Here is a 26579-nt window from a genome sequence, read left to right on the forward strand (position 1 = left end):
AGTGGAGGGGGAGGGAGCGAGGGGGGAGGGAGTGGAGGGGGAGGGAGCGAGGGGGAGGGAGTGGAGGGGGAGGGAGCGAGGGGGGAGGGAGTGGAGGGGGAGGGAGCGAGGGGGAGGGAGTGGAGGGGGAGGGAGTGGAGGGGGAGGGAGCGAGGGGGAGGGAGTGGAGGGGGAGGGAGCGAGGGGGGAGGGAGTGGAGGGGGAGGGATTGGAGGGGGAGGGAGTGGAGGGGGAGGGAGCGAGGGGGGAGGGAGTGGAGGGGGAGGGAGCGAGGGGGAGGGAGTGGAGGGGGAGGACGTCGCGCCCCACCTGCCTGGCGAGGGCGGTGGGGTGGACATCGGCCCCCACAATTGCACCAATTCTTGTGCACCAATTTTTGTGCACCAATTCTTGCGCACCATTCCAGCGCCCTCGTGACCTCTGGCTCAAAGGCGCTATAGAAGTGTACATTATTCTTTATTCATAGAATATCTTTAACTTGGAAAAATATTTGTCGTCATGATGCGAGGCCTCTCGTTTCTTAACGTTGTCCGGGGTGTCGGCTGACGCATAGCGATTGAGCCACGCGCACACAGAGTTGAGGGTCACAGTCCCTACAGTCCCTATGATCACTGTTACGTTGCAATTATGGCTTTAGTTTTTTGGTGATTTCGAAAACTTTTTTTGTTTGGACATGTTTGTGTTTGTTGTAGTACGGAGTTAGACTGATGGCCTTAATCTAAGTTTCCTTGTGGTTGTTGTTGTTTGACTTGCATCCCACTGGGATTTTTTGCACACAGCGCTGGTGGTGTACGGTGCTTTTTTTCAGGAATATTTTGCTGTTTTTTTTCCATGGATTTTCTGTTTGCACAGTCACATAGTCACTTTAAGATGTTTTCTTGTTCGTGTTTTTTTGTTTGTTGTGGTTGCACCCGATTCAAGAGCCGAATGGCTCACAGGGCTATACCAAAATAAATCAACTGAAACTGAAGCGGGTGCCAGGGTCAGAGTCGGGGTGTGGCCGTGAGCAACGCTGCGTCCCCTGCCGATGATGATGATGCGAGATGGTGCCAGGAAGAGACTTGAAGGCAGATCGTGATGCAGCACGCATACATCACTTCGCGGCACTGGTCCCGGTGTAGCGCACTGAATTCAGTGCGCCAATTCCACTTCACGGAATACGGTCCACCGGTTCCCGCTCCACAGAGTCAGGTGCACCTATTCCAGGACACCGTTCCCGATGCACAAAATCGAGTGCACTCACTGCATTGCACCAATTACAATGCTCCGACCCCCAACGCCGGCGAGCGGACACCGATGCTTTGACCACCACCGGCACCCGACGCGCTCCGATCCCTCGCACCGCTCCGATGCGTGCGGCCACCCGGTGGCGCCGGCGGTGCCAATAAAAGCGCGCGGTGCAGTTGCACTGCGGGCAGATCTCGAGCAGCACTGTCCACGCATGGCCACACGCGTGCATCATCATCATCGCGCCGTCGAAGGCACCTAACGGGGACGCCGCCTCCTCCCCCCGCGTCTCTTCCCTTGCACCTCCAGCCGCCTCCGTCGTCTCCTCGCTCCTCCAGGCCGAGCCGCCGTCATGAATTACCTGCGCCGGCGGCTGTCGGACAGCGGCTTCGCCGGCAACCTGCCCAACGGCTACCTGTCCGACCTGCAGCGGCCCCAGCAGGGCGCGCCATCGACGGCGGGGACGCCAGGCAAGGCCGATGCTTCGGCCCAGCCCGCCTCGGGCTCCTCGGGCTCGGCGGGCTTTCTGAGCTCGCTGTCCTCGTCGCTGACCCACGCCGTGAAGAGCACCGCGGCGGGGCTCATCGGGGAGGCGGCGGCCGCGGGGTCCCCAGGCGACGAGGGGAAGTCGGCGAAGAAGAAGATCTTGCTCGTTATAGACGATGGCACCACGGAGTGGTGAGTGGTGGTGGCACTCGCTGCACGTTGATGGTCATCATCGTCGCCGTGTTTTGACAGCAGCAAGCAGCATCATCAGCATTAGCAACAGCATCATCAGCTTTAGCAACATCATTAGATCCATCAGCAGCAGCAGCTAGCGCTGATGCAAAGTGCCATCGTCATCAATAGCTGATGCATCATTATCATCATCGGTCGCATTCGCTGTTACTGATGCTCGTGTCATCAGCAGCTGATGCAGTAACAGCTTTGCTGATGCTTATTCGAATGTCATCATCATCAGCAGCAGCCAATGCAGTATCAGCAGTTGCATTAGTAGCATCATCCGCTCATGCATCAGCAGTAGCTGCTGATGCTAGTGTCATCATCATCAGCTGTCATCAGTGTGATCAAATTCACCATCGGCTACAGGAGCAATCGGCAACAGCTGATGCATTAGCGCCAGGCGTTGCAGCAGTGCCATCGTCAGCATCATTCATTGCAATCGACTTCTGTAGCAGCTGTGGCATTGGCAGCAGCAGATCCATCGGTAGCTGCAACAGCATCAGCTGCAGTGTCGCCATCATATTCATCAGCACCAGTATCTGCAGCAGCAGCAGCAGCAGCGTATTTTAATTTTTACAACTGCAGTTACAGGAATATTCCGAGCATTATAATTGTCAGCAGCGGCGTAATAATCAGCACCAGTAGCTGCAGCATCAGCAGCATCGTAATCGGCCGCGGTAGATTGCGTGGGGCAGCATCTTTAGCGGCAGCATCGGTGGTAGCAGCGTCAGCAAAACGGTTCGTCTGCATAAGTAGCAGCAATCCCAGGAACAACAAAATCATAATCACTATCATAATTACCATCACAACTACCATCAGCACGTCCATCATCACGTCCATCATTACGTTCATCATCACGTCCATCATCACGTCCATCATCATCATCACCACGTTCATCATCACCACCACCACCATCACCACGTTCATCATCACCTTAACCACCACGTTTATCATCACCTTAACCACCACGTTTATCATCACCAACACATTCACCATCACCACCACCACATCACCACCACATTCACCACCACCACATTCATCACCACCACATTCACCATCACCACCACCACATTCACCATCACCACCACCACATCACCACCACATTCACCATCACCACCACCACATTCACCATCACCACCACCACATTCATCCTCGCTGCGGCGGAGCCGCCCTCAACCCATGATTTACGAGCCACGAGGCCGTGGCAGCAGCAGCAGGGTCATCGTCTTCGTCTTGTCACGCTGACCCCGCGCCGCTTGCAGCCTCCGGTGCGGTGCGAGCGGTGGCGCAGTGAGGAGAGGCGCTTCTGGGCTGCGACCCCGGCCGCCCGAGTTCAAGTCCCGCTCACGGCCACCAGTGACGATTATCATCTCCCCTAGGTCGTCTCGTACCTGGTGCAGTGTGTGAACGTCGCCACTGGGGAGACAAAGGCGGCCGGGCGTGGTGCTGGCCACCCACCCTCTCGTGTGCCGTACTGGCCTTCATAGGTGCTCGCTAACAGCACTTGCCCCAAAAGTCTGTGAAGGATATATGGGGTCTTTGTGTATCTGAGAGGTGCGTGTGTGTGCGTATCGTGTGTTGTGTTTGTGATAGATAAGAGTGTAACACATCTCTTGAATTCGGCAAGGTTATTATGTAAGAGCCTGGGGTGAGAAAGAGACGACGACGATGATGGGAGAGGGAATTCCAATGTGGGAAGAAGCAGAAAGGGTGGGTGAGTGTTATAGTGACCTGCAGTGTGGTGAGTGAGTAGGTGAGTGGGCTGCAGTGTGGGGAGTGGGTGTGGTTAGTGAGTGGGTGAGTGTTGTTGTCACCTGCAGTGTGGTGAGTCGATGTGTGGTTGTGATCTGCAGGTGGTGAGTGGGTGGGTGTGTTGTTGTGTCTGTTGTGTGTGTTGTGCGTTTTTTGTGTAGTTGTGTGTGGTGTGTGGTGCGTGTGTAGTGTGTTGCGTAGTGTGTTGTGTGTGGTGCTGGTGTTGAGTGCAGGCCACGTCTCCTCGGCCCTGGCGCCTTCAACCGCAAGCAATGAATAAAACAGCGGCCAGTGCATGAATGATTAAATATAGGAATCGAATGAATCAAGGAACGATACAAAGGAACGATTGCATGGCCATATGTGAATAAATGCGCAATGGGTAAGAATGCACGGTGTGAATTCGTAAGAATGAATTCCAGATGGAAACAAATTAATGGACGATTGTAATTCTGTATGGCAATGAATGAATATGTGATCTGATGGGAATTCATTTATGAGAATTAATGCATGCACGATGGGAATGAACGAAAGTATGAAAATAAATGCATGATGCTAATAAATGCATGAGAATGAATGAGAGCTGAAAATGTATGAAAGCATGAGAATTAATGCATGATACGAATTAATGGATGTTGGAAAATTAACGTGTGGACAAAAACGGAATCGGTGCAGAATTAAAGAAAAAGTAATGAATCTAAATAAATGATTGACAGATCAAATTCATGAACGAAATTCATTAATGGTAAATGCACCGTTCAGGTTGTGAATGAATGACTAAATAATTGAATGAATGCACAAGGCAGTGAACTCACAAGGCCTGGGGTGAATGATTGCCACGGATGCTGTCGTCGGGAAGTGAATGAATGCAAGGGACAGAATGAAGGCGGTGAATGCGTCAAGAGCAGTGATGCAGGTCGGCTCATCTGTGCGTGTGTGGAGGCGAGGGTTCGTGCATCACGCAGACAATTTACTACTGGGTTACGAGGAGGCAATACAGAAAGTTGATCCGTGAATCCATCTGTGCGGAGCTATGAGTGTCGCCCCGTTGTGTATAGCAGTGAGGTGCTGGGTATTCTCCGCGCTGTCCGGTTTCCTCCTCCCACACAAGGCCAAGCTCTCTGCTACGAGTCGAATTCGTTGCCAAGAAATCCCAACGGTAGCAGGGCCTGTCTGTAAAACGAGTCTTGAGACTCAATGAGGCTGTCCTGTGTACATTTGGGACGCCACGGTGGTGAGGTGTTAACTACCTTGCCTGGTATACAGGAGGTCATGGGCTCGATCCCCACCCTGACACCTGCTGTATATTTGGAGTTTGTGTGTCTCTCCACGTGGTCGCGTGGATTTTTCTCCGAGTCCTCCGGTTTTTCCCTCCAGATTTAGAATCGTGTGTTTAGAGTGTGTGGCTACTGCTACACATGTCCACACGATAAGCCACTTCGTTGAGCTATCATTTGTGGCCAGGTCACTTCTGAAAAAGAGCTACATAGCTCAGTGGGCCTTACCTGGTAAACTAAAAATAGTTTTAATTTATATAGGGCAACAGACTAGCGAGTGTGCTGTGTTTTCTGAGTGAGTGTGAGAGTGTGAGGGTGAGGGTGTGAGACGGAGAGTGTGAGACGGAGAGTGTGAGGGTGAGGGTGTGAGACGGAGAGTGTGAGACGGGGAGTGTGAGGGTGTGAGACGGAGAGTGTGAGACGGAGAGTGTGAGACGGAGAGTGTGAGACGGAGAGTGTGAGGGTGTGAGACGGGGAGTGTGAGACGGGGAGTGTGAGACGGAGAGTGTGAGGCGGAGAGTGTGAGGCGGAGAGTGTGAGACGGAGAGTGTGAGACGGGGAGTGTGAGACGGAGAGTGTGAGGGTGCGAGGGTGAGACGGAGAGTGTGAGACGGAGAGTGTGAGACGGAGAGTGTGAGGGTGCGAGGGTGAGTGAGCTTGGTTGATAGCGAGCGTGAGTGACTGCGCGTGAGTGAGTGCGCTTGGTTGAGAGTGAGCGAGTGAGTGAGCGAGTGTGAGTGAGCTTGGTTGAGAGTGAGCGAGTGAGTGAGCGAGTGTGAGTGAGCTTGGTTGAGAGTGAGCGAGTGAGTGAGCTTGGTTGATAAAGAGCGTGAGTGACTGCGCGTGAGTGAGTGCGCTTGATTGAGAGTGAGCGAGTGTGAGTGAGCTTGGTTGAGAGTGAGCGAGTGTGAGTGAGCTTGGTTGAGAGTGAGCGAGTGTGAGTGAGCTTGGTTGAGAGTGAGCGAGTGTGAGTGAGCTTGTTTGAGAGTGAGCGAGTGTGAGTGAGCTTGGTTGAGAGTGAGCGAGTGAGTGAATTTGGTTGAGAGTGAGTGAGTGTGAGTGTGTGAGCTTGGTTGAGAGTGAGCGAGTGAGTGAGCGTGAGTGAGTGAGCTTGGTTGAGAGTGAGCGAGTGAGTGAGCGAGTGTGAGTGAGCTTGGTTGAGAGTGAGCGAGTGAGCGAGTGAGCGAGTGAGCGAGTGTGAGTGAGCTTGGTTAAGAGTGAGTGAGCTTGGTTGAGAGTGAGCGAGTGTAATTGAGAGTGCGAGCGTGAGTCACCGTGGATGAGAGTGCGTGAGTAAGTAAGCATGTTACATCACGCCCTGCTCTACAAGTCTCTGCCTTTCCTTAGCCCGAGCGTGGTTGCTAGACGACGGGCCGGTTCCCACGGCAACGCTGTGATGGCTCGGCTAGTTAAGAGGCAGCACCTCGTGACTGTTTCACGATAGCCTTGGCGGCGCTAACCAGCAGTGTCCCGCCAACTAAACGCCATCACCGCCGCCGATCCACTAAACAGGAGGCCCGCTGCCTTTGGAACCAAGTCACAGCGCAAAGGTTTTCCAAGCAAAATTCGCCGTTCAAAAATCAAATGAGTTCTGTACGATCAGCTTTGAGAATGTGTACGCGACAAGGAGGGTTAAACGCCGGCCACGTGCCGCTTGCCTCAGTAGGGACGGCAGGAACACTGCTGAGCAGTGTGGGACCCACTGCCAACATTGGTGATGAATATCTGAACCGGTTATGGCCTCCCCTAGGTAGACTTAGCTTTAAATTAGTACCTGGTATGGTGTGAAAAATAAAAATCAGCATTGGGGAGACAAAGGCGGCTGGGCGTGGTGCTGGCTACCCACCCCCCTCATGGGCCGTAACCGGCACATATTGGGCGACCTCACAGTCGCTGAAAAGGCCCTTAATTACTCTCGTGTGGGGGTGTGTCACTGGAGGCAGTGGTGACCTGCAATGGTGGAGAGCATGTGGATTATTATTTGATGGACAGAGTCACCGGTTTGAAACGTTTACAAAGCTGCAATGCACTGTGACCACCATCCCCAGAGTGATATGCTGAGTATCGTACGTCCGACACCATCATATATAACCCTCAACACGTTCGTCGATAACGCTGTGTGCAGCCTTTATGGATGATATTGGTCGCGAAAGCCTACGTGTTAAACTTAAAATAAATCATATATAATGGGTGACGTTTCAGGGCAGTGGCCCTTCTCAAAGTGCTGATTGTTTGAGCCCGGTCACCAATGTATGCTCAAACATCTGTCTGATTTTCGCTGTGATAGTGAACGAATTGTCTTGTACACGTCTTCAATCATTCGTGTTAGTGGGTGTCTGCATCGGTCCTGGGCTTCCCCTAGATCGACTCGTCCATGAATTAGTTCTTGGTGCGTTGTGTTAAAACATTATCACTGGGGAGACAAAGGTGGCCGGAGTGGGCGTGGTGTGTCCACACCAGCCCCTCGTGTGCCACGCCGGCCTTCATAGGTGCTGCTCGCTAACAGCACTTGCCCCAACAGCCTTCCAAGGCTATATGGGGGATCTCTGTCTTTGTGGTGTGTGTGTATGCAGGGTGCGTCTCTTTCGAGGGAAGAAGATTTTACAGGATCATGACATCGTGGTGGAACAGGTGGGAGCAGGGGAGGAGGGGGCTAAGTGTGGGGGGTGCGCTGATGATGATGGTGGTTCTATTGCTGCTGATGACGATTCTGATGTTGATTGCATTGGTTTTGCCGACGCCTATGATCAAATCATCCCAGAATGCGCCCCAGTCCCGGCAGGTCTCAGAAGCTAAGCAGGTTTGAGCCTGGATAGCCCCTGGATGGGCGACCGCCACCGTGCATAGTTGTGGTAGGCTGCTGCCCAGCTACATTGACAGCAGAGGCCAGTGCAGCAAAATCCATTGTGTTGCATTGTACTTCTCTGCTCCGACATCAATGCTCCCCGCTTTCACCAACCCGCACTGCCCAGTGTGTTGAAGAATGATCCTATAACTCCTACGACCCGTGCGGCGTGGGCAGGCCCTCATCCAGCAGTGGCTGTACACAGCCTGACCATCACCACCCCTAGCCCCTACCCAACCACAGCCCTAACCATTGCCATGCTGTGCTCTGACGAAGCCGTGATGGTGACGTTGCCGTGATGGTGCCGTGACGCTGTCTGTGATGGTGCCGCGATATCCCCTACTCCCCCAGGCCGAGTTTGGAGACATCGGGTTGGTGGCGCAGTCCGGGGAGCCGTGCGTCGTCACCGTGAGACAGAGCCACAACCTCCGGCAGCCGAGCAGGTGAGGAGTTTGCTCCACCCTGGGGCTGCCTCATCCTCGGGGATACCTCCATCCTTGGGCTGCCTCCACCTCAGGTTGCCTCCACCCCAGGTTGCCTCCTCTCTGGGGCTAACACCACCTTGGTACGACCTCCTCACCAGAGCTACCTCCTCCCCAGGGCTAAATCCACCCTGGGGCTTCCTCCTTCCCGAGGCTTCCTCCACATAGGCACTACCTCCTCCGTGGCGGCTACCTCTAACTTGGGGCTACATCCTGCCCAGGACTACCTTCATCACAAGGTTACTTCCAACTTGGTATGACCTGGGACTACATCCTGGAGCTGGCCACACCACCCCCTCGTGTGCCGTGGTGCCGGCCTTCATAGGTGCTACTCGCTAAAAGCACTCGCCCCGCCCGTCTCTGTAAAGGCTCTATGGGGGGACCTTTGTCTTTGTGTGCGTTGTCCGCAGGTCGTTTGTGCCGGATTTCGTCCTCATTCGGCAGCACGTGTGCGACGGTGGGCGGGGCCAGGATTTTCGCTCGCTGCTGATTGGCCTGCAGTTTGGAGGTGTGGCCTCGCTCAACTCCCTCTCGTCCATCTACCACTTCTGTGACAGGCCCTGGGTGGTGAGTCTCCAAGCCGCGTCATCATTAGCAGCAGCACCAATATCACTACCAGCATCACTCGCAATCTGCTTCAGACACTAAGATCTCAAACTGTTACACAGCCTCACGTCGGTTCTCTACTGTTGCCCTTTCGGTATTGAACTCTCCATCTCTTTGCACGTCCGCAACATCAAATGCACTCCGACTTTCAAGAAACATCTAAAGGCCTCGATCTGCCTGGGTCAGGCTTTCGAGCAGCCCTGAGCTTGGCTCTGCGCCTCTGAGTTGTTGACTTGTCTGTAAAATCTGGCATGTTATGAATTTCATTATTATTATCAGCAGCAGCAGCAACGGCCACATCAGCAACGACATCAGCAACAACGCGAGTATATGAGCAAAAACATCAGCAGCATCAACATCAGCAAAATCATATTTTGCAACATAAACATCAACTTGAGCATAATAATAATCAGCAATATCATCATCAGTAACATTAACAATATCAGAAACATCATCAGTGCCAGTGATATTTAAACCGGTTCTGGTCCTTCGCTAAGTCGACTCGGCCTTAAATGAGTATGTACATCGTGCGGCGGTGTAGATGTAAAATCATCATCACTGGGGAGACAAAGGTGGCCAGGTGCGGTGCTGGTACACGTCAGCCCAATGTTTGGCCGTGCAGGTGTTGTTCATAGCTGCTTGCCTCAGCATTTGCTCCTACGTCCTGTGTGCCTACATGGGGGATCTTTGCCTCTATCTTTGTGGTTGTCGGTGACAGTTTGCTCAGCTGATCGGGGTGAGGAGAAAGCTGGGGGGAGAAGCGTTTCCTCTCATCACCCAGGCCTTCTACCCGGACCACAGGGCCATGGTAACTCGTCAACCCACAGAGCCATGCACACTCTAGTATAGACACAGAACCGGACACACGGCCACGCAGAATGCATGGACACATACGCATACATAAACACGTGTACGCATACTTATGTAGTGGGTTCTACGGAGCCACACACTTGAACTTGGAGGCAACACGTTTATTACACGACCCCAACAGGGTAACTACATAAACGTACACTGGTTAACTGGACCACAACGGGGTAACTTCATAACCGGGTCAGCTAACACACTGCCTGACTCACGATGCCAAGCGTAAATACTGAAGAGACGTAGCACCGAGGGTTCCATTTCAGCAGACAGCCGCCATCGCTCTCGGGACTTCCCTTTTATGATCCCGAGCGTGGCCTCGCTCCGCCCTCGGCCACGCCCCCTTCTGGATCTTCCCAAAAGGTTCTCGACCGAGCACCACGTGTCCCTCAAGCCACCCTTTGGGCTCCCTTGCTACCCTGTCCCGGTCACGTGGCCTCTCAGGTTCACCCAGACTGGCACATCCTTACTTGTCCTCTCTCTGACTGCCACCAGAACCATGCCCCCTAGGGCCCACTTCCATGCCATGTCCACCCTGGTGCCAGAGAGAGGCTCAAGACGCACACTTCCACTTTTGTGACAGTAGCTGGCGCTAAACACCATAGTAACTCCATTTACGTCACTACACTTAGACATGTGTAACGACTGACCCACAGTTATGTACTCGCACACGCACATAAATACAAAAAGACAGTAACTGCCTTTCACCACTAATTGGCGGTGACGTCACCACGGCGCTTGTGCCATGCTAGGTGCACTTTGAGGCCATGCGAAGTGTGCTTGCGAGTATACAGTGTGACCTACGCATCCCAGGTGAGCACTCAGGAGCTACCGGCGGTGGTGAAAATGGGACACACACACGGCGGCCTCGGCAAGGTGAGCACCTCACCACACTCTCACCACTCCTCTCACCACACTCTCACTACGCCACTCTCACCGCACCACACTCACCATGCCCCGTGCAATGGTCCCATCGTCTCGTTTTCCCCCAAGCTCTCTCACAATAACCTCGCTCCGTTCAAGAAACCTGCGTACACTCGATATCCATCACCACTTTGATGGTGCTGTTTGTTGCTGGCCGCTTGACGTTGCCATTGGTGATGGAATTTCTAGCTGCTGCGCCTAGTGTGGTTAATAGGTGAGGGTGTAGAGCCACAGCTGATGATGATGTTGGTTGGCAGGTGAGAGCTATGGCTGATGATGATGTTGGTTGGCAGGTGAGAGCTATGGCTGATGATGATGTTGGTTGGCAGGTGAGAGCTATGGCTGATGATGATGTTGGTTGGCAGGTGAGAGCTATGACTCATGATGATGTTGGTTGGCAGGTGAGAGCTATGGCTGATGATGATATTGGTTGGTAGGTGAGAGCTAGGTTTATGATGATGTTGGTTGGCAGGTGAGAGCTATGGCTGATGATGATGTTGGTTGGCAGGTGAGAGCTATGACTCATGATGATGTTGGTTGGCAGGTGAGAGCTATGGCTGATGATGATATTGGTTGGTAGGTGAGAGCTAGGTTCATGATGATGTTGGTTGGCAGGTGAGAGCTATGGCTGATGATGATGTTGGTTGCCAGGTGAGAGCTATGACTCATGATGATGTTGGTTGGCAGGTGAGAGTTATGGTTCATGATGATGTTGGTTGCCAGGTGAGAGCTATGGCTGATGATGATGTTGGTTGGCAGCTGAGAGTTATGACTCATGATGATGTTGGTTGGCCGGTGAGAGCTATGGTTCATGATGATGTTGGTTGGCAGGTGAGAGCTATGGTTCATGATGATGTTGGTTGGCAGGTGAGTTCTATGACTCATGATGATGTTGGTTGGCAGGTGAGAGCTATGGCTGATGATGATGTTGGTTGGCAGGTGAGAGCTATGGCTGATGATGATGTTGGTTGGTAGGTGAGAGCTATGGCTGATGATGATGTTGGTTGCCAGGTGAGAGCTATGGCTGATGATGATGTTGGTTGGTAGGTGAGAGCTATTGCTGATGATGATGTTGGTTGGCAGGTGAGAGCTATGGCTGATGATGATATTGGTTGGCAGGTGAGAGCTATGGCTGATGATGATGTTGGTTGGCAGGTGAGAGCTATGGCTGATGATGATGTTTTGGTTGCCAGGTAAGAGCTATGGCTGATGATGATATTGGTTGGCAGGTGAGAGCTATGGCTGATGATGATGTTGGTTGGCAGGTGAGAGCTATGGTTCATGATGATGTTGGTTGGCAGGTGAGAGCTATGGCTGATCATGATGTTGGTTGGCAGGTGAGAGCTATGGCTGATGATGATGTTGGTTGGCAGGTGAGAGCTATGGCTGATGATGATGTTGGTTGCCAGGTGAGAGCTATGGTTCATGATGATGTTGGTTGCCAGGTGAGAGCTATGGCTGATGATGATGTTGGTTGCCAGGTGAGAGCTATGGCTGATGATGATGTTGGTTGGCAGGTGAGAGTTGTGACTCATGATGATGTTGGTTGGCAGGTGAGAGCTATGGTTCATGATGATGTTGGTTGCCAGGTGAGAGCTATGGCTGATGATGATGTTGGTTGGCAGGTGAGAGTTATGACTCATGATGATGTTGGTTGGCCGGTCAGAGCTATGGTTCATGATGATGTTGGTTGGCAGGTGAGAGCTATGGTTCATGATGATGTTGGTTGGCAGGTGAGAGCTATGGTTCATGATGATGTTGGTTGGCAGGTGAGAGCTATGGCTGATGATGATGTTGGTTGGCAGGTGAGAGCTATGGCTGATGATGATGTTGGTTGGTAGGTGAGAGCTATGGCTGATGATGATGTTGGTTGCCAGGTGAGAGCTATGGCTGATGATGATGTTGGTTGGTAGGTGAGAGCTGTGGCTGATGATGATGTTGGTTGGCAGGTGAGAGCTATGGCTGATGATGATATTGGTTGGCAGGTGAGAGCTATGGCTGATGATGATGTTGGTTGGCAGGTGAGAGCTATGGCTGATGATGATGTTTTGGTTGCCAGGTGAGAGCTATGGCTGATGATGATATTGGTTGGCAGGTGAGAGCTATAGCTGATGATGATGTGGGTTGGCAGGTGAGAGCTATGGTTCATGATGATGTTGGTTGGCAGGTGAGAGCTATGGCTAATGATGATATTGGTTGGCAGGTGAGAGCTATGATTCATGATGATGTTGGTTGGTAGGTGAGAGCTGTTGCTGACTGACGACGATGATGACGATGACAATGATGATGTTGGTTGGCAGGTGAGGGCGGAGAGCCACGGGGGGTTACAGGAGCTGCCGGGGCTGCTGTCGCTGGTGCGTGCGTACGCCACCGCCGAACCGTACCTGGAGGCCAAGTACGACGTGCTTGTCTACAAGATCGGGGCGGCCTACCGTGCGTTCATGTGAGCGCTAACCCTACCCCTAACACTAACATTGCTGCACGTTCATGTGAGCGCTAACCCTACCCCTAACACTAACATTGCCGCACGTTCATGTGAGTGCTAACCCTACCCCCAACACTAACCCTACCGTGCGTTCATGTGAGCGCTAACCCTACCCCTAACACTACCCCAACCGCATTTTCACGTGAGTGCTAACCCTACCCCCAACACTAACCCTACCGCATTTTCACGTGAGCGCTACCTCAACAACACGAGCAGTTTTGTGGTTGTGCTGTGTTGTGCTGTGGTTGTGCCATGTTATGATGCAGTGTGCTGTACTGTGTTGCGCTGCGGTTGTGTTGCTCCTTGCTGATGGGGCGCATGTCCCTGTGTGACGCCTGCAGGAGGACATCCATGTCTGGCAGCTGGAAATCCAACACGGGCTCCGCCATGGTCCAGCAGATCGCGATGACGGACAGGTGTGATGCAGAGACACACGGAGACACGCAAAGGGACACACACAGGGACGCACAGAGATATACACGGGCATGGACACACAGGTTTCCCACTCGCAGCCAACATGAGGGAATTCTATACCAACATGTCCTGGGCCCCTCCCCTAGGTCAACTCAGCCTTAAACGAGTACCTGCTGCAGCGTGTACAACACATCATCATTGCCGGGCATGGCGCTGGCCACGTGATCCCTTCCCCGTGCACTGTACTGGCCTTCATAGGTGCCGCTCACTTTCAGAGCACATGCCCCAACAGCCTGTGTGGGCTACACAGGGGACCTTTGTCTGTGGGGTGGCGCAGGTACCGCGTGTGGGTGGACGCGTGCGCCCAGCTGTTTGGCGGCCTGCACGTGTGCGCCGTCAAGGCGGTGCACGCCAAGGACGGCCGCGACTACATCATCGACGTGAGCGCTGTTGCTGCTGCCATCACCACTATATCATCACCACCACCACATCATCGCCTTCACCACTACACCGCCAACACCATCACCACTATACCATCACTGTCGGTACCAACATCATCGCCATCGCGACTGCTTTGAATGGGTGCTATATGATTCCAAAATAGAATAGAACCACACCATTGGCTTCACCACTGCATCACCGCCATATCACCGCCATATCACCGCTATATCACCACTATCACCACTATGTCACGATATCGTCATTGTCATCACGACTACATCACCACTATATCGTCAACATCACCACGACATGACTGCCATCATCACCACTGCATCACAATCGGCTCTACATCAAAACTACATCACCGCATCAAAAGCACATCATAACCACCATCATAATCATCACCACCATCACCAGCATCACGACAGTCACCATGAACACCACCATTATCATCATTGTCACCACCACCACTGCCGTCGTTATGACCGCCATTACCATCGTCACAACTATACCATCACCACCACCATCATGCTACTACGATCACCACTACCCTCATCATCACCATAATCTTTCCTTCCCGAGTCCCTCACCCCTCGCTAACTCGACCCCTGACTGCTGGGTCTGTGACCCCTGACCCCGCTGGGCAGGTGATGGACGGCTCGGTGCCGCTGGTCGGGGAGACGCGGGAGGAGGACGAGCGACTCATCGCGCAGCTCGTCACCTCCTCCTGGGAGGCCCTACTAACCCACCAGCGCGCGCAGGCACAGGTGAGGGTGACACCTCCATCGCCATTACCATCATCTTATTGTCGTCACCACCAACATCATCATCGCCACCCTCATTATCACCACTCTCCCCACTTTCATCATCATCATCACCACAATCACCACAATCATCATCATCATCATATCGAGCACCTCTCTTGAGGTTTGTTTGGCGACTTTTCGCCACGAGAAGTTGGCAACACTTCCCGGGGAGCTGCGGCCCACGCTGGTGGGTGCCATCCGTGCAGGCAATGAGGCTCCGGTCGGTGCAGCTGCGCTTTGGCTATCGTGCCGCCAACCCACTACCATTATCATCACAATCATCATCACAATCATCACAATCATCATATCGAGCACCTCTCTTTGGCCTTCGTGCCGCCAACCCCCCCGTGTGGCAGAACAGAAGAGCGGCCGCCCGTGCCCAAAGCTGGACTCCCATCATCGCGAGCGCTGCGAGGATTCACCCGCGTCCAATCCCACCGCCCCTCGCACCGCGTTCGCGACTTGGTTCAGAGCGTTCGGGTTGGGGTTGAATGGGCAATGGAGTGGTCTCCACGAGTCTGGCGACCAGGGTGCAGGGAGGTAGCGCAGTGGTAATGCTCGTGTCGCAGCGAAAAGGGCCTGGGTTCAATTCCCAATTCGGGTGCCTTCCTGTGTGGAGTTTGTATGTTCTGCCCCTGTTCTACAGAGTGTGTGAGTGAGTAGAGTGTGTGAGTGAGTGGAGTTTGTATGTTCTGCCCCTGTTCTACAGAGTGTGTGAGTGAGTGGAGTTTGTATGTCTGCCCCTGTTCTACAGAGTGTGTGAGTGAGTGAGTTTGTAAGTGAGTGGAGTTTGTATGTTCTGCCCCTGTTCTAGAGAGTGAGTGTGTGAGTGAGTGGAGTTTGTAAGTGTGTGAGTTTGTGAGTGAGTGTGTGAGTGAGTGAGTGGAGTTTGTGAGTGAGTGGAGTGTGTGAGTGAGTGGAGTTTGTGTGAGTGAGTGTGTGAGTGAGTGAGTGTGTGAGTGAGTGAGTTTGTGAGTGTGTGAGTGAGTGGAGTTTGTGAGTGGAGTTTGTAAGTGTGTGAGTTTGTGAGTGAGTGGAGTTTGTGAGTGGAGTTTGTGTGAGTGAGTGTGTGAGTGAGTGAGTATGTGAGTGAGTGAGTGTGTGAGTGAGTGTGTGAGTGAGTGAGTTTGTGAGTGAGTGGAGTTTGTGAGTGGAGTTTGTGAGTGGAGTTTGTGTGAGTGAGTGTGTGAGTGAGTGAGTTTGTGAGTGTGTGAGTGAGTGTGTGAGTGAGTGGAGTTTGTATGTACTATCTCTGTCTGCTCTGCGTGGATTTCCTCCACATTCTCCGGTTTCCTCCCATAGCAAAATAAAAAAAATGTCATTGATATTGGCCAAACATCCCAATTTAGCAGCACCCTCCTGAAAACAAGTCTTCAGACTCAGAGTGCCTTTCCTAGGTAAATAATGATAACACTTATTATAATTACTATCCTAACGATGAGTCATGTGACACGGCTGATCCCGTTCCAGGGCAGCACCACAGACGGCCCGGACGACCCCAAGCCTCCGGCCCAGGGCTGCCTGCAGTACATCCTGGACTGTAACGGTGAGAGCCTTCCAGCCGCCCCACTGCTCGGGACCTATCCTGGCTTCTCCCTGCCCTGTCCTGCCCCTGCCCTGCCCCTCTCCTGCCCTGCCCCGCCCTTCTGACGAGGTGCCCCACCCCCCTTGTGCCCTCAGGGTCGCAGGGCACGACTGAGACTGACAAGGCCGGGCAGCAGCAACAACAGCAGGGAGTACAGGCAGCCCAGCCACAACCCTCGGGCCACACGCCACAAAAAGCACAGCCACAGCCTGTTCAGCCACAACAGAAGCAACAGTCGCAGGTGGGTCAGCCACAACCCAAGCCACAACAACAACCGGGGCAGCCACAACCGAAGCCACAGCCTGGGCAGCCACAACCTAAACAACAACAGCCGGGGCAGCCACAACTGAAACTACAACAACAGCCTGGGCAACCGCAACCCAAGCCACAACAACAGCCAGGCCAGCCACAACAGAAACCACAAGCACAACTGGGGCAGCCACAACAACAACCTGGGCAACCACAACTCAAACTACAACAAACTGGGCAGCCACAACCGAAAGCACAACCGCAACCTGTCCAGCCACAACCCAAGCCACAGTCATCACCACCTGCACAACCACAGCCACAAGCTCAACCACAGCAACAAGTGGGTCCACCACAACCGAAACCACAACCCATTCAGGCACAGCCTAAACTACAGCCCGTGGGTCACTCTGCACAGCCGCCAGCCAGGTGAGGCTGTGTGTGGTGTTGCACTGTGTGTTGCCGTTGTAGTGTTGTGTAATGTGTTCACATAACTGTCAACCCCTTATCAGTGCCCTACCTTATTACAGACCAATTCAGACCTTATTGGTCACCCCGTGCCCTTATAAATCTCAACGTGCATCCTACAAAGTGCCATCGCAAGGGAGAAACACAAACAAATAGACACAAACATTGTTTTGCCCGTATTGAAGCGGCTGTACGCCGTATGGACCTGAAAACTCAATGTCCCTGCACAAGAATACGGGATAATAAACCGTACGGGTTGGCAGGTTTGTGTTCATCAGGTTTGCATAGAGTGCTCGCGAACAGCACTTGCCCGAACAGTCTGTTGAGGCTATTATGGGGGATATTTGTCTTTGCTATTGAGCAATATCTCAACCAGTTCTAGGTATCCCCTGGGTCAGTGACTCGGCTTTACACATGAGCATGGGGTCCAAGTACAAAGAATGCTCGTAAAATGCAGCAGGCTGCGTAAAATGCAGCAGGCTGCGTTTGTACTGGGCTCCCTAAATGCCACCGCGTGAAACATGATTTTTATCTGTAGGATCGTAAATCTAGGGGCGGGGCGGCGGGGATTACAAAATCACTGCCACTGTTCCAGGATGACCCCCCAAGCAGACATGGCCGCCGTAACATCACCCATGCGACCGTGGGAATCCACTCGGCACTGTCTTGGGGGACCGTGCCGAGTTTCACGGGGAGTAACGATCCGCGAGTTTCCACGTGTTTGGCCCATACGGCTACAGCGCCATCTATTTTTAACGCTATTCAACCGAGGCTCCGACCTCGGTTGACGAACGCTACAATAGCTCCCTGTGTCCGTCTGCGACGCCGCGATAATGCTCGTCAACGATGGCCCAATGTGAACGACACGCGCATCGCGATGGGCCCTGCAGGAACAAACCTCACGCCCCCGCAATGCGATGAGCCAGCAACATTTCACAACTTTACTTATAATACAACCGAGTTTAATTGGTAAATATTGCTTGATTGCTGAAGAGTTTGTCTGTTGTTACTCAGTAGCTACTATTTTGTGCCAGTCAAAAGGGTAAAACCTATTCCTATATCTTGTTTCTGGCAAAGGAGGTCTCATAATGTAAATGCTCACCCCGAGCCCTCAATACTCTGATAGTGTGCTGTTTTTTGAGTTGTACGCCTTTTGGCGTCTTCTGGTCCAACACCAATGGAGACTAGGCTCGAAGAAAAGCTGTCTCGGGTGTGGACCAATCAAATTCAAGGACAGTGCATATTATCAGAGTTGTCTTTTTTTGTTGCATTTTGACTGCTTGTGTTGTGGTTATTGCAAACATGATGCCTTGAATAAAGGTGTCAGTTTTTTGTGCCAGTCAAAAGGGTAAAACCTATTCCTATGGCTACTATTAGTTTCACTATTGATTTTCCTATTTAAAAACTCGGTCATCAGAAAACTATGCAGTCTACAACTTTTATTCTCTGCGCTGTCTCTCTACTGCCCTACATTCACGTGCCGTGAAGAAGTGCCATTGCCCGAAACGTCACCTGTTATATTTACATTTTATCATTCAAGGTCGCACCACACGCGCACAGTGCAATTGACGAACACATCGAGTTTTGTTGTTTAGTGTAAAGTCGCCATGCCCTGGGGAGAAATCTGGCCACGCTGACCACGGAGTTATAAAAACCAGCGCGAAACGGATTCGTCTTGACGGTCTCGGTGAGGACGTCATGACACGTGGTCTAGGTGTTGACGTCATGACACGTGGTCTAGGTGGTGACGTCATGACACGCGCAACATCTCGAGGCACCGCGCAACGTCGCGTCGGGACGGAACGTCGTCGCCGACCGGAGGGCACACGCGCGCTGGGAAAAGCGTTGTAGAGAATCCGTGCGTATGCCCGATTCTCTTCTTCCTCGCAGACCGGTGGTCATACAGCAGCAGAGGCCGCAAGACGGGGCCCGCCCGGAGCCCCCCCAGACCCGGGCCCCGGGACAGGTGGCCCAGAAGTGGAAGGCGGTGGGGGGCGTGGGAGCCGCGGGGGGGCCGCCCGCGACGGCGGTGGCGGCGTCCTCTGGCGGGGGCCGGGCCCCTCATCCTCGGACCCAGGGGGAAGGATCGAGCCCCCCGCCCCAAGCCGCGCAATCGAGCGGCGCTCCCCCGCCGTCCGGGGCGGCCCAGGCCCCCCACGGGCCGCAGGGGGAAGGGGGGCCGGCGGCTCAACGAGCGGCCGGCGGAGGGCAACGCCAGACAGCAGCGCTGCAGCCGATGGGGGGGACACAGCGGCCGGGTGGGGGGCCGCAGCAGCAGCAGACGCAAGCCACCGGGTCCACCTCCAGTGAGGAGGCGAACGACCCCAACGTGAGCCAGCGCTTCGTGGGCGATGGCGCTCCGTCCGAGAAGCAGATGGCGCTGCACCAACAGTCGCAACAGCAGCAACAGCAGCCATATCAGAAGCAGCAGCAGCAGCAGGTGGTAGGGTTGGCTGGAGGGCAGCAGGGCAGCCGTATAGCACCAGCCGTGGGTCAGAGGTCACGCACGCAGTCCCACTCGGAGCAGGCAGGGTCACCCGTTCCGCAGTGGAGTGGGGTGAGACAAGGGTCAGTGCCTGGGCCAGTGCCGGGGTCGGCACCAGGGTCGGCACCCGAATCGGCGCCGGGATCGGCGCCGGAATCGGCGCCGAAATCGGCGCCGGGGTCAGGCCCGGGGTCGCCTCAGCACCAGAGGTCGGCAGCCGGACCCGGCTCGCCACAGCAGGGGAAAGCTCGCAGCCGGTCAGTGCAGGGTGCGGCGCAGGCAGACGTGGCTGCGCCGGCACCACCATCACCGCAGAAGCAGCGAGCGGAGAGCATGGGCTCGGATAGACGCAGCGATCTCATCAGGGCACCTTCCCCACAGCAGCAGCAGTCACCGGTCCCACAAGCAAAACTACAGCAGCAACAGCAGCCTCAAGCGCAGGCACAAGGGCGGCCGACCTGGGTGTCACAGGAAACGGGGACCCGCGGCGGTGTGATTGGGGAGCAGCGCGCAGTCGCCCCGTCGGACTACCAGCCACAGCAGCCACAGCAGCCACAGCAGCCACAGCAGCACGGTCAACACGGCCAGCACGGCCAGCCATCACTCTACCAACATGACAGTCGGCAGCCGTTTAACGAGCTGGACAATCACCATCATCATCAACAGCAGCCGCAGCAGCAGCAGCAGCAGCCAGCTGTGAGCGAGCATCAGGCCAACCAGAGCCAGAGCCGGTCCAAGGGCCCGTCCCCCCAGGCGTCCCCACCACCCCACCAGCCACGGGAGAGGCCCCAGCCCGGCGTGCTAGCCCAGCGAAGGTGGCCCCCCGAGCAGGCGCCAGGCACGGGGCCTGTCCCGCAGCAGCAGCTGCAGCAGCAGCAGCCACAGCAGCCATCGGGGCCCGTGGCGAGCCAGAGAGGCCCCACCGCTGAACCCCTGCCGAGCCCCCAGGCCCGGCGGCACGGTCCCTCGGCGCAGCCATCTCCTCCCCCGCAGCAGAGGGCCCCCGGGGAGCGGTCCCGTGGACCCCCCCCACCGCTCCAGCCAAAGCCGGCCGAGCTGGCCGCGAGGCCCGACCGGGGCCCGCCTGCTGCGGGAATGCCGGAGAGGATCTCGCCCAGAGGCCCGCCGGGCCAGCCCCGCCCCGCGGAGGGCGGCGGAGAGGCCCAGGGTAGGCCGCGTCTGCCCCCGAAGCCCAGCGAGCTGGCCGCTCAGCCGCCGTCGCCTCGGCCGCAGCAGAAGGCCGGCGGCTACGCAGCGCCGCAGCAACAGCAAGGGTCTCCACAGCTGCAGCAGAGGCCGGTGTCGACCCAACAGCCGCAAGGGCCCTCCTCCTCCCCAGTACCCGCACAGCGGCCACGCAAGTCGTCGGTGTCTCCCGAGCACCAGAGGGGCCCCGCTGGGAGAGCCCCGGCTGTGGCACAGAGGGGCGCTTCCGTGGCCCAGGTGCCAGCACCGTCGGCACCCACGCAGCAGCAGCAGCCGCAGCAGCCGCAGCAGCAGCCGCAGCAGCCGCAGCAGCAGCAGCAGCCGCAGCAGCCACAAGAATCGGCGCCCCAACCGCTCAGGTAAGTGGGCAGTGGGGAAGCGCTTGGCGCAGGTGAGATGTTGCTGCTTTTGTATCTGTGCTCATGTGTTTGTGCATGCGTGCGTATGAATGTGTAAATGTATGCGTGCTTGTGTATCTCTACATGCGGGTGTATATACACGTGTGCGCATGTGTGTGTGCAGGGAGCGGTAGTATAGCGGTAAGCGTACCGCGCCACTAATCCAGCGAGTTCGATTCCCGCTCCCATAACAGCGACGCATATTTGAACTGGTCCTGGGCCTTCCCTGGGTGTGGTGGGTAAACATCAGCACTGGGGAGACAAAGGCGGCCGGGCGTGGTGCTGGCCACCTACCACCTCGTGTACCATGCCGGCCTTCGTAGGGGCTCGCTTACGGCACTTGCTCCGATAGTCCGTTAAAGACTACACGGGGGATCTTTGTCTTTGTGTGTGCAGCTCATCTGGCGACCCCCAGTCGGGCCAGGAGCAGACCGAGAACTGGCCTCCCATTCGCAACATCCGCAAGTCCTTCGCTTCCTTCTTCCTCGACTGAAGCATGCGACCGCACGACACGGCCACACTATCGCATGCACCGCACGCACCGCGCCACCGACATTGCCGACACAGCCACGCACACCGCGCAACACGTGTCTCAACTCCCATTGCGCACCGGTCCCACCCAGGTTCTGTCTCACCACCTCAGTAACCCTGCCTCATATCCACGGCCTGATTTCAGCACCCGGCACCCACGTCCAGTATATATTTCACTGTGACTGTGGCTACTTGGTCACGTGCTAACTATTCCAGTCTACCAACGACCCATAAAATATTTCTGCACACCAGTACACCACATCCAGTATACCTATCGTTATGGCTGTGGCTCCTACTAGTCACGTGCTACCTACTCCAGTCTACCGGTAACCCAGAAAATATTTAGTTTGAAATGAATTGCTGCTCACCTCCCTCCCTCCACTACAACCCAAGCCACCTCCCTCTCAAGGGAGAATGTTGGTGGCGTTGTGTTGTGGGTGGGAGGGAGGTGTGGACCGGTGAATGGTCACTTGAAGGGATCTCACAGGTAACTCTGTGGTATCTGCTTCCGGGGGCCCGTCCTCCAGGACGAAGGCTTGTTGCCGCTCTGCGAGAGAGTCCCGAACGGATTCGTCATGTCCAGGATTTCTAACCGCGAGCATTTACAACGAGCAATGACGAGTACAAGCACCATGGGCGCGCGTCGCCGCCGACCGGCGACCGCGACCTCCCGTGACCCCAAGGGTCACCCGGCCGTGACCGTGGCCACGAGCGAGCGCCCGCCTGTTTGCGCCCGTGGGGCTGGCGGGCGACCCATGCTTATCCGTTCTTTAGCCGTGCCGTGACCCCGTCAAGTGCCGTGACCCCGTGTCGCCGTTACTCCTGCGCCATGGGCGCGCACGCGCCTGTACGTGTGTAGATGTGTGTACGTGTGTAGGTGTGTGTACGTGTGTAGGTGTGTGTACGTGTGTAGGTGTGTGTACATGTGTAGGTGTGTGTACGTGTGCATGCGTGTTCTCCCGTGTGGGCAGTGCTGCAGGTTGGGGCGATGTCGTGGTCCAATTTGAAAAAATATAAAATGGCTACCACAACAATGCGATGCTTCTGCTTTCGCGGTGTGGCGGACAACACACCGGACCTGCAATCCAGAGGCCACCGGTTCAGCTTGATTTGACCTCCCGGTGCGGCAGTTTAAACAACGGAGCAAGTTTCTTAATTCCGCTCGCCTCTGTTCATACATGCACATCCATGGCAGCACCACAGTCGCCTTCCACCACGACGCGGGTGAAAGTGTCCTCCCTGAGTATGTCCAAAGCCCTGCGGTAGTTTGAGCACTTCTCCCTTGTCACGTGGGGGGGGCGGTGGTGGCACACCCAAAGCCGGAGGGAAAGTGCTAAACCCCCCCTCCCCACCCCTAATGTCACTTGAAGAGATCTTGGAAGTAGCTCTGTGGTGTCCACTTCTGCGGTACCGTTCTTGATACACTGAGGGCCGCGCTGCTTTGTGAAAGATCCGAACGGATTCTTCATCTGGTGACGACACGACGCCGGTAGCAGTGATAGGGATCACATTTGGGGGGAAAAAATGCAAAAGTGGAGGGATTATTCTATCGGAATACCGCACATATACTGGACATCTATGGAAAAAGAGCTTCTTAGCTCATCGGATTCCTCCAGGATAAATAAAGATCTCGATTCTGAATGGTGGAGGCGCCGCTATGCTCCAGGGAAAATCCGCTCGATGACTACTCCAATCGTTGCCCACGTCTACAGAGTTTCTGGGCAAAACCCCGGCCTCGTGCCGTCACGCGGAGCTCCTTTGCCGCCTGAAACGACGTAGGCCCGAGCCTGTGCGGCACTGCCCGTGTGCCGTGCGCGTTGTGCGCGTGTCGCGTGTTTGGACTGCCGTGTGGTGGCTGTCCCTTTGGGTTCCCCAGCGTCGACCGAGCGACAGGAAGGGTGGGGCGGCCGAGCACAGGTGCTAGGCCAGGTGAGGTATCTTAGACTGAGTCGTGGGCCAGGTGTTCACTGGCGGGCTGCAGGGTACGTGATGGTGGTGGGGGGGTGCCGTGTCAAGTTGATGGGATACTTGGTTGAGCTCGGGGACTGCGTGTAGCTGGGAGAGAGTTTCATGGCTGAGTTGGGAGTTCCTTTAATGGAGCTCGCGATCCATGGTGGATTTAAATATTACGGGGGGTGAGTGGTGGAGTTAGGTGGTGAGTGGTGGAGTTAGGAAGTGAGAGGGTGCATGGTGGTGTTCAGGGGGTAGGTGGGTGGGTGGTGGTGGTAATGTCAGTGTCCGGAGATTTGAGTCCGCGAATGTTGGGACAGCAGAAGGAATGGAACCTCCTCGACATTGGCGCATTACCTTCTTGTGTTTGTTACCCCAGCGAGTGCGCACGCGTCAACGTACTTATTGTTCTTGTTGCGTGCGTAAGTTTACTCGTGCGTGTGAATGTAATATATCGGCGTGAGTGTAACTTATTGATCACCGTGAGTGTAACTTATTGATCACCGTGAGTGTAACTTATTGATCACCGTGAGTGTAACTTATTGATCACTGTGAGTGTAACTTATTGATCGGTGTGAGCGTAAACGTATCGATGATCACTGCGCGATCACTGTTATCGACGATTCTGGTGGGCATGAGTCGACGTATTTGATGGTTGCGTCTCAGTGTGTTGGTTAATGCGGCGGTTAGCACGCTGCGCTACGGACCTGGCGACCCGTGTTCAATTCCCACTCACGGCCACGAACAACCACCAGTGACGATTATTTGAACCGGTCCCTAGGACCTCCCCAAGGTCGACTTAGCCTCGGATGAGTACCTCGTGCGATGTGTAAACAACATCAGCACTGGAAAGACAAAGGCGGCCTGTCGTGGGGTTGGCTACCCACTCCCTCGTGTGCCGTGCCCGTTTCATAGGTGCTCGCTAACAGCACTTGCCCCTACAGTCTGTAAAGGCTACACGGGGGATCTTTATCACGCATCACTCCGAGCCTGTTGCTGTGGTTGGACGACGCTGCTGGTGTGTGGGTTGACCTGGGGCCTCTGTCGTTTATTTATTGAGTTGCCATTGATTGAGGAACGCCGGTTCCGGTTCGACTCCAGGATCCTGAGCCTCTTTATTTGGCGCTTGAGTGGATGATGGTGATGATGATTTTTAGGTTGTTATGGTAATGATGGTGAAGTTGGTGATGATGATGATGCCAAGACCCGTGTTGTGATGGTCCTGATGATGGGGCCGGGGCTTATAACGGTAACGACGGGGCCCTGCTTGTGATGGTAATGAATGAGAGATGTGAGTGCAGGGATTCAGGTTCCGGTGGTGTTGATGGCTGTGGCCATGGTGATCAGGCTGCATTGTGACGATGGTGATGGAGCTTGTGATGTTCATGAAGATGGGACCCGGGTCAATCTTGGTGCCCGGGTATTGATGGTGGTAATGGGACATGGATTACGGTATTGATGATGATGGTGGTTTATAGACATCATAAGGCCCATGTAATGACGATGATGACTAATTTGAGTTGATAATGTTCATTTATGGTGGTGATGATGGTTCAGTTGTGATTGTGATGATGGAAACCGGGTTACTATGATAATTGATAGAGATGATGAGGCCCATCAAATGATTCATGATAACCATGATGGTTCCGTTGTCGTAATGATGATTACATGATTCAGTTGTGGTGATAATGTTGCCTGGATTACGATAATGATGGGACCCGGGTTACCATTATGATTGATATAAGTGATGATGATGGTTCAAATGATGATAGTTCAGTTGTGGTAGTAATGATGATAATGATTCCGTGGTGGTGGAAGCGATGTTGAAGCCACAGGCCCTGGAGTCCGAATCGTTGGGCCCAAGTCGATGTCGCCGCGTGCTGACACGCGGCTCATTGTGATTGGTGAATGATTAGAAGTAGCGCGATTTAGAAATAGTTAATTAGTCGTTAGCTGTTGGTTAATTGCTCGTTCGCTGTGGGTTAGTCATTACCTGTGCGTGTTGATTTTTCAGTCGCTGTGGATCACGTGGTTGTTCATTACTGGCGGCGCATTGCACCGTTAATGTGAGTTTGTGATTGCTCAGTCGCCGTGTTAGTTCTAGATTAGCTGTGCGTTGTTGTTAACTGCTCATTAGCTATGGGGTAATTGGCTCTGGGTTAATTGCTCATTAGCTGTGGGTTAATTCTTCATTAGCTGTGAGTTCATTGCTCATGATCTATGGGTTGCCAAAGGCTCAATAGATCTGGGTTAATTGCTCGTTAGCTGTTGGACAATTCCTCATCTGTGGGTTAATTGCTCTTTAGCGGTGGGTTGCTGTGATTTGACTGTGAAAAATAAAAGTGCGAGAGACACCTGGACTATTTGTTTGGGAGCAAGAGAGAACCCCACCATCATCACAACCCTCATCATCACCACCCTCATCATGACAATCATCAACACAACCACCATTATCATCACACCCGTCACCTCCGATTAGCACAGTTGGCTACGTACGGTGCGAAAGAGGTTCTGCATACATCACAATCATCAACAACCACTATAACCATTATCACAACAATCATCACAATAATCACAGAGATCGTCATCGTCACAACCATCACCAGCTATCGTCATCCCCACAAACAAGATCATCAGCAGCGCGATCGCCACCATCGGCCAGGCGCGGATGGCTGAGCTGCACCGTCGGCTGCCTGTGGCCCAGCACTGGGGCGTGGCGAGGGTTGGTGGATCACACGCGCGCACAGCGGTGCAGCAAGCAGGCTGATTACCATCAGCAAGGGGGGGAGGGGGCGTATTCCCCCTCGTACGCGTGGTTTATCTCCGAGTACTCCACAGTACTCGTTAGAATGGAGTTGGCCAAACGT

General features: G+C 54.4%; 1 protein-coding gene across 1 annotated transcript; it reads left to right on the top strand.

Annotated features, from left to right (window-relative positions):
- The first annotated feature begins 1000 nt into the window (after nt 1–1000).
- Nucleotides 1001–26066, top strand: LOC116951103 (uncharacterized). The gene is made up of 14 exons (XM_076073609.1): nt 1001–1905; nt 7553–7610; nt 8176–8267; nt 8717–8873; nt 9631–9720; nt 10587–10649; nt 12998–13140; nt 13524–13598; nt 13934–14036; nt 14685–14804; nt 16314–16389; nt 16524–17103; nt 19033–21192; nt 21628–26066. Exons 1-14 carry the CDS (start codon nt 1580–1582, stop codon nt 21722–21724), a joined length of 4140 nt encoding a protein of 1379 aa, XP_075929724.1. The 5' UTR covers nt 1001–1579; the 3' UTR covers nt 21725–26066.
- Nucleotides 26067–26579: the final 513 nt, after the last annotated feature.

The sequence above is a fragment of the Petromyzon marinus genome, chromosome 42, assembly GCF_048934315.1.
Source record: "Petromyzon marinus isolate PM22_M1 ecotype Great Lakes invasive population chromosome 42, UKy_Petmar_22M1.pri1.0, whole genome shotgun sequence".
Classification (NCBI taxonomy): Eukaryota; Metazoa; Chordata; class Hyperoartia; order Petromyzontiformes; family Petromyzontidae; genus Petromyzon; species Petromyzon marinus.

Bases quoted from the DNA above. Each gene is read 5' to 3' on its own strand.
- LOC116951103 (XM_076073609.1), top strand. From the start codon at position 1,580: ATGAATTACCTGCGCCGGCGGCTGTCGGACAGCGGCTTCGCCGGCAAC. The intron at 8,874-9,630 runs GTGAGTCTCCAA...TGTCGGTGACAG, and splicing joins TCTGTGACAGGCCCTGGGTG to TTTGCTCAGCTGATCGGGGT. The intron at 10,650-12,997 runs GTGAGCACCTCA...GTTGGTTGGCAG, and splicing joins CACACGGCGGCCTCGGCAAG to GTGAGGGCGGAGAGCCACGG.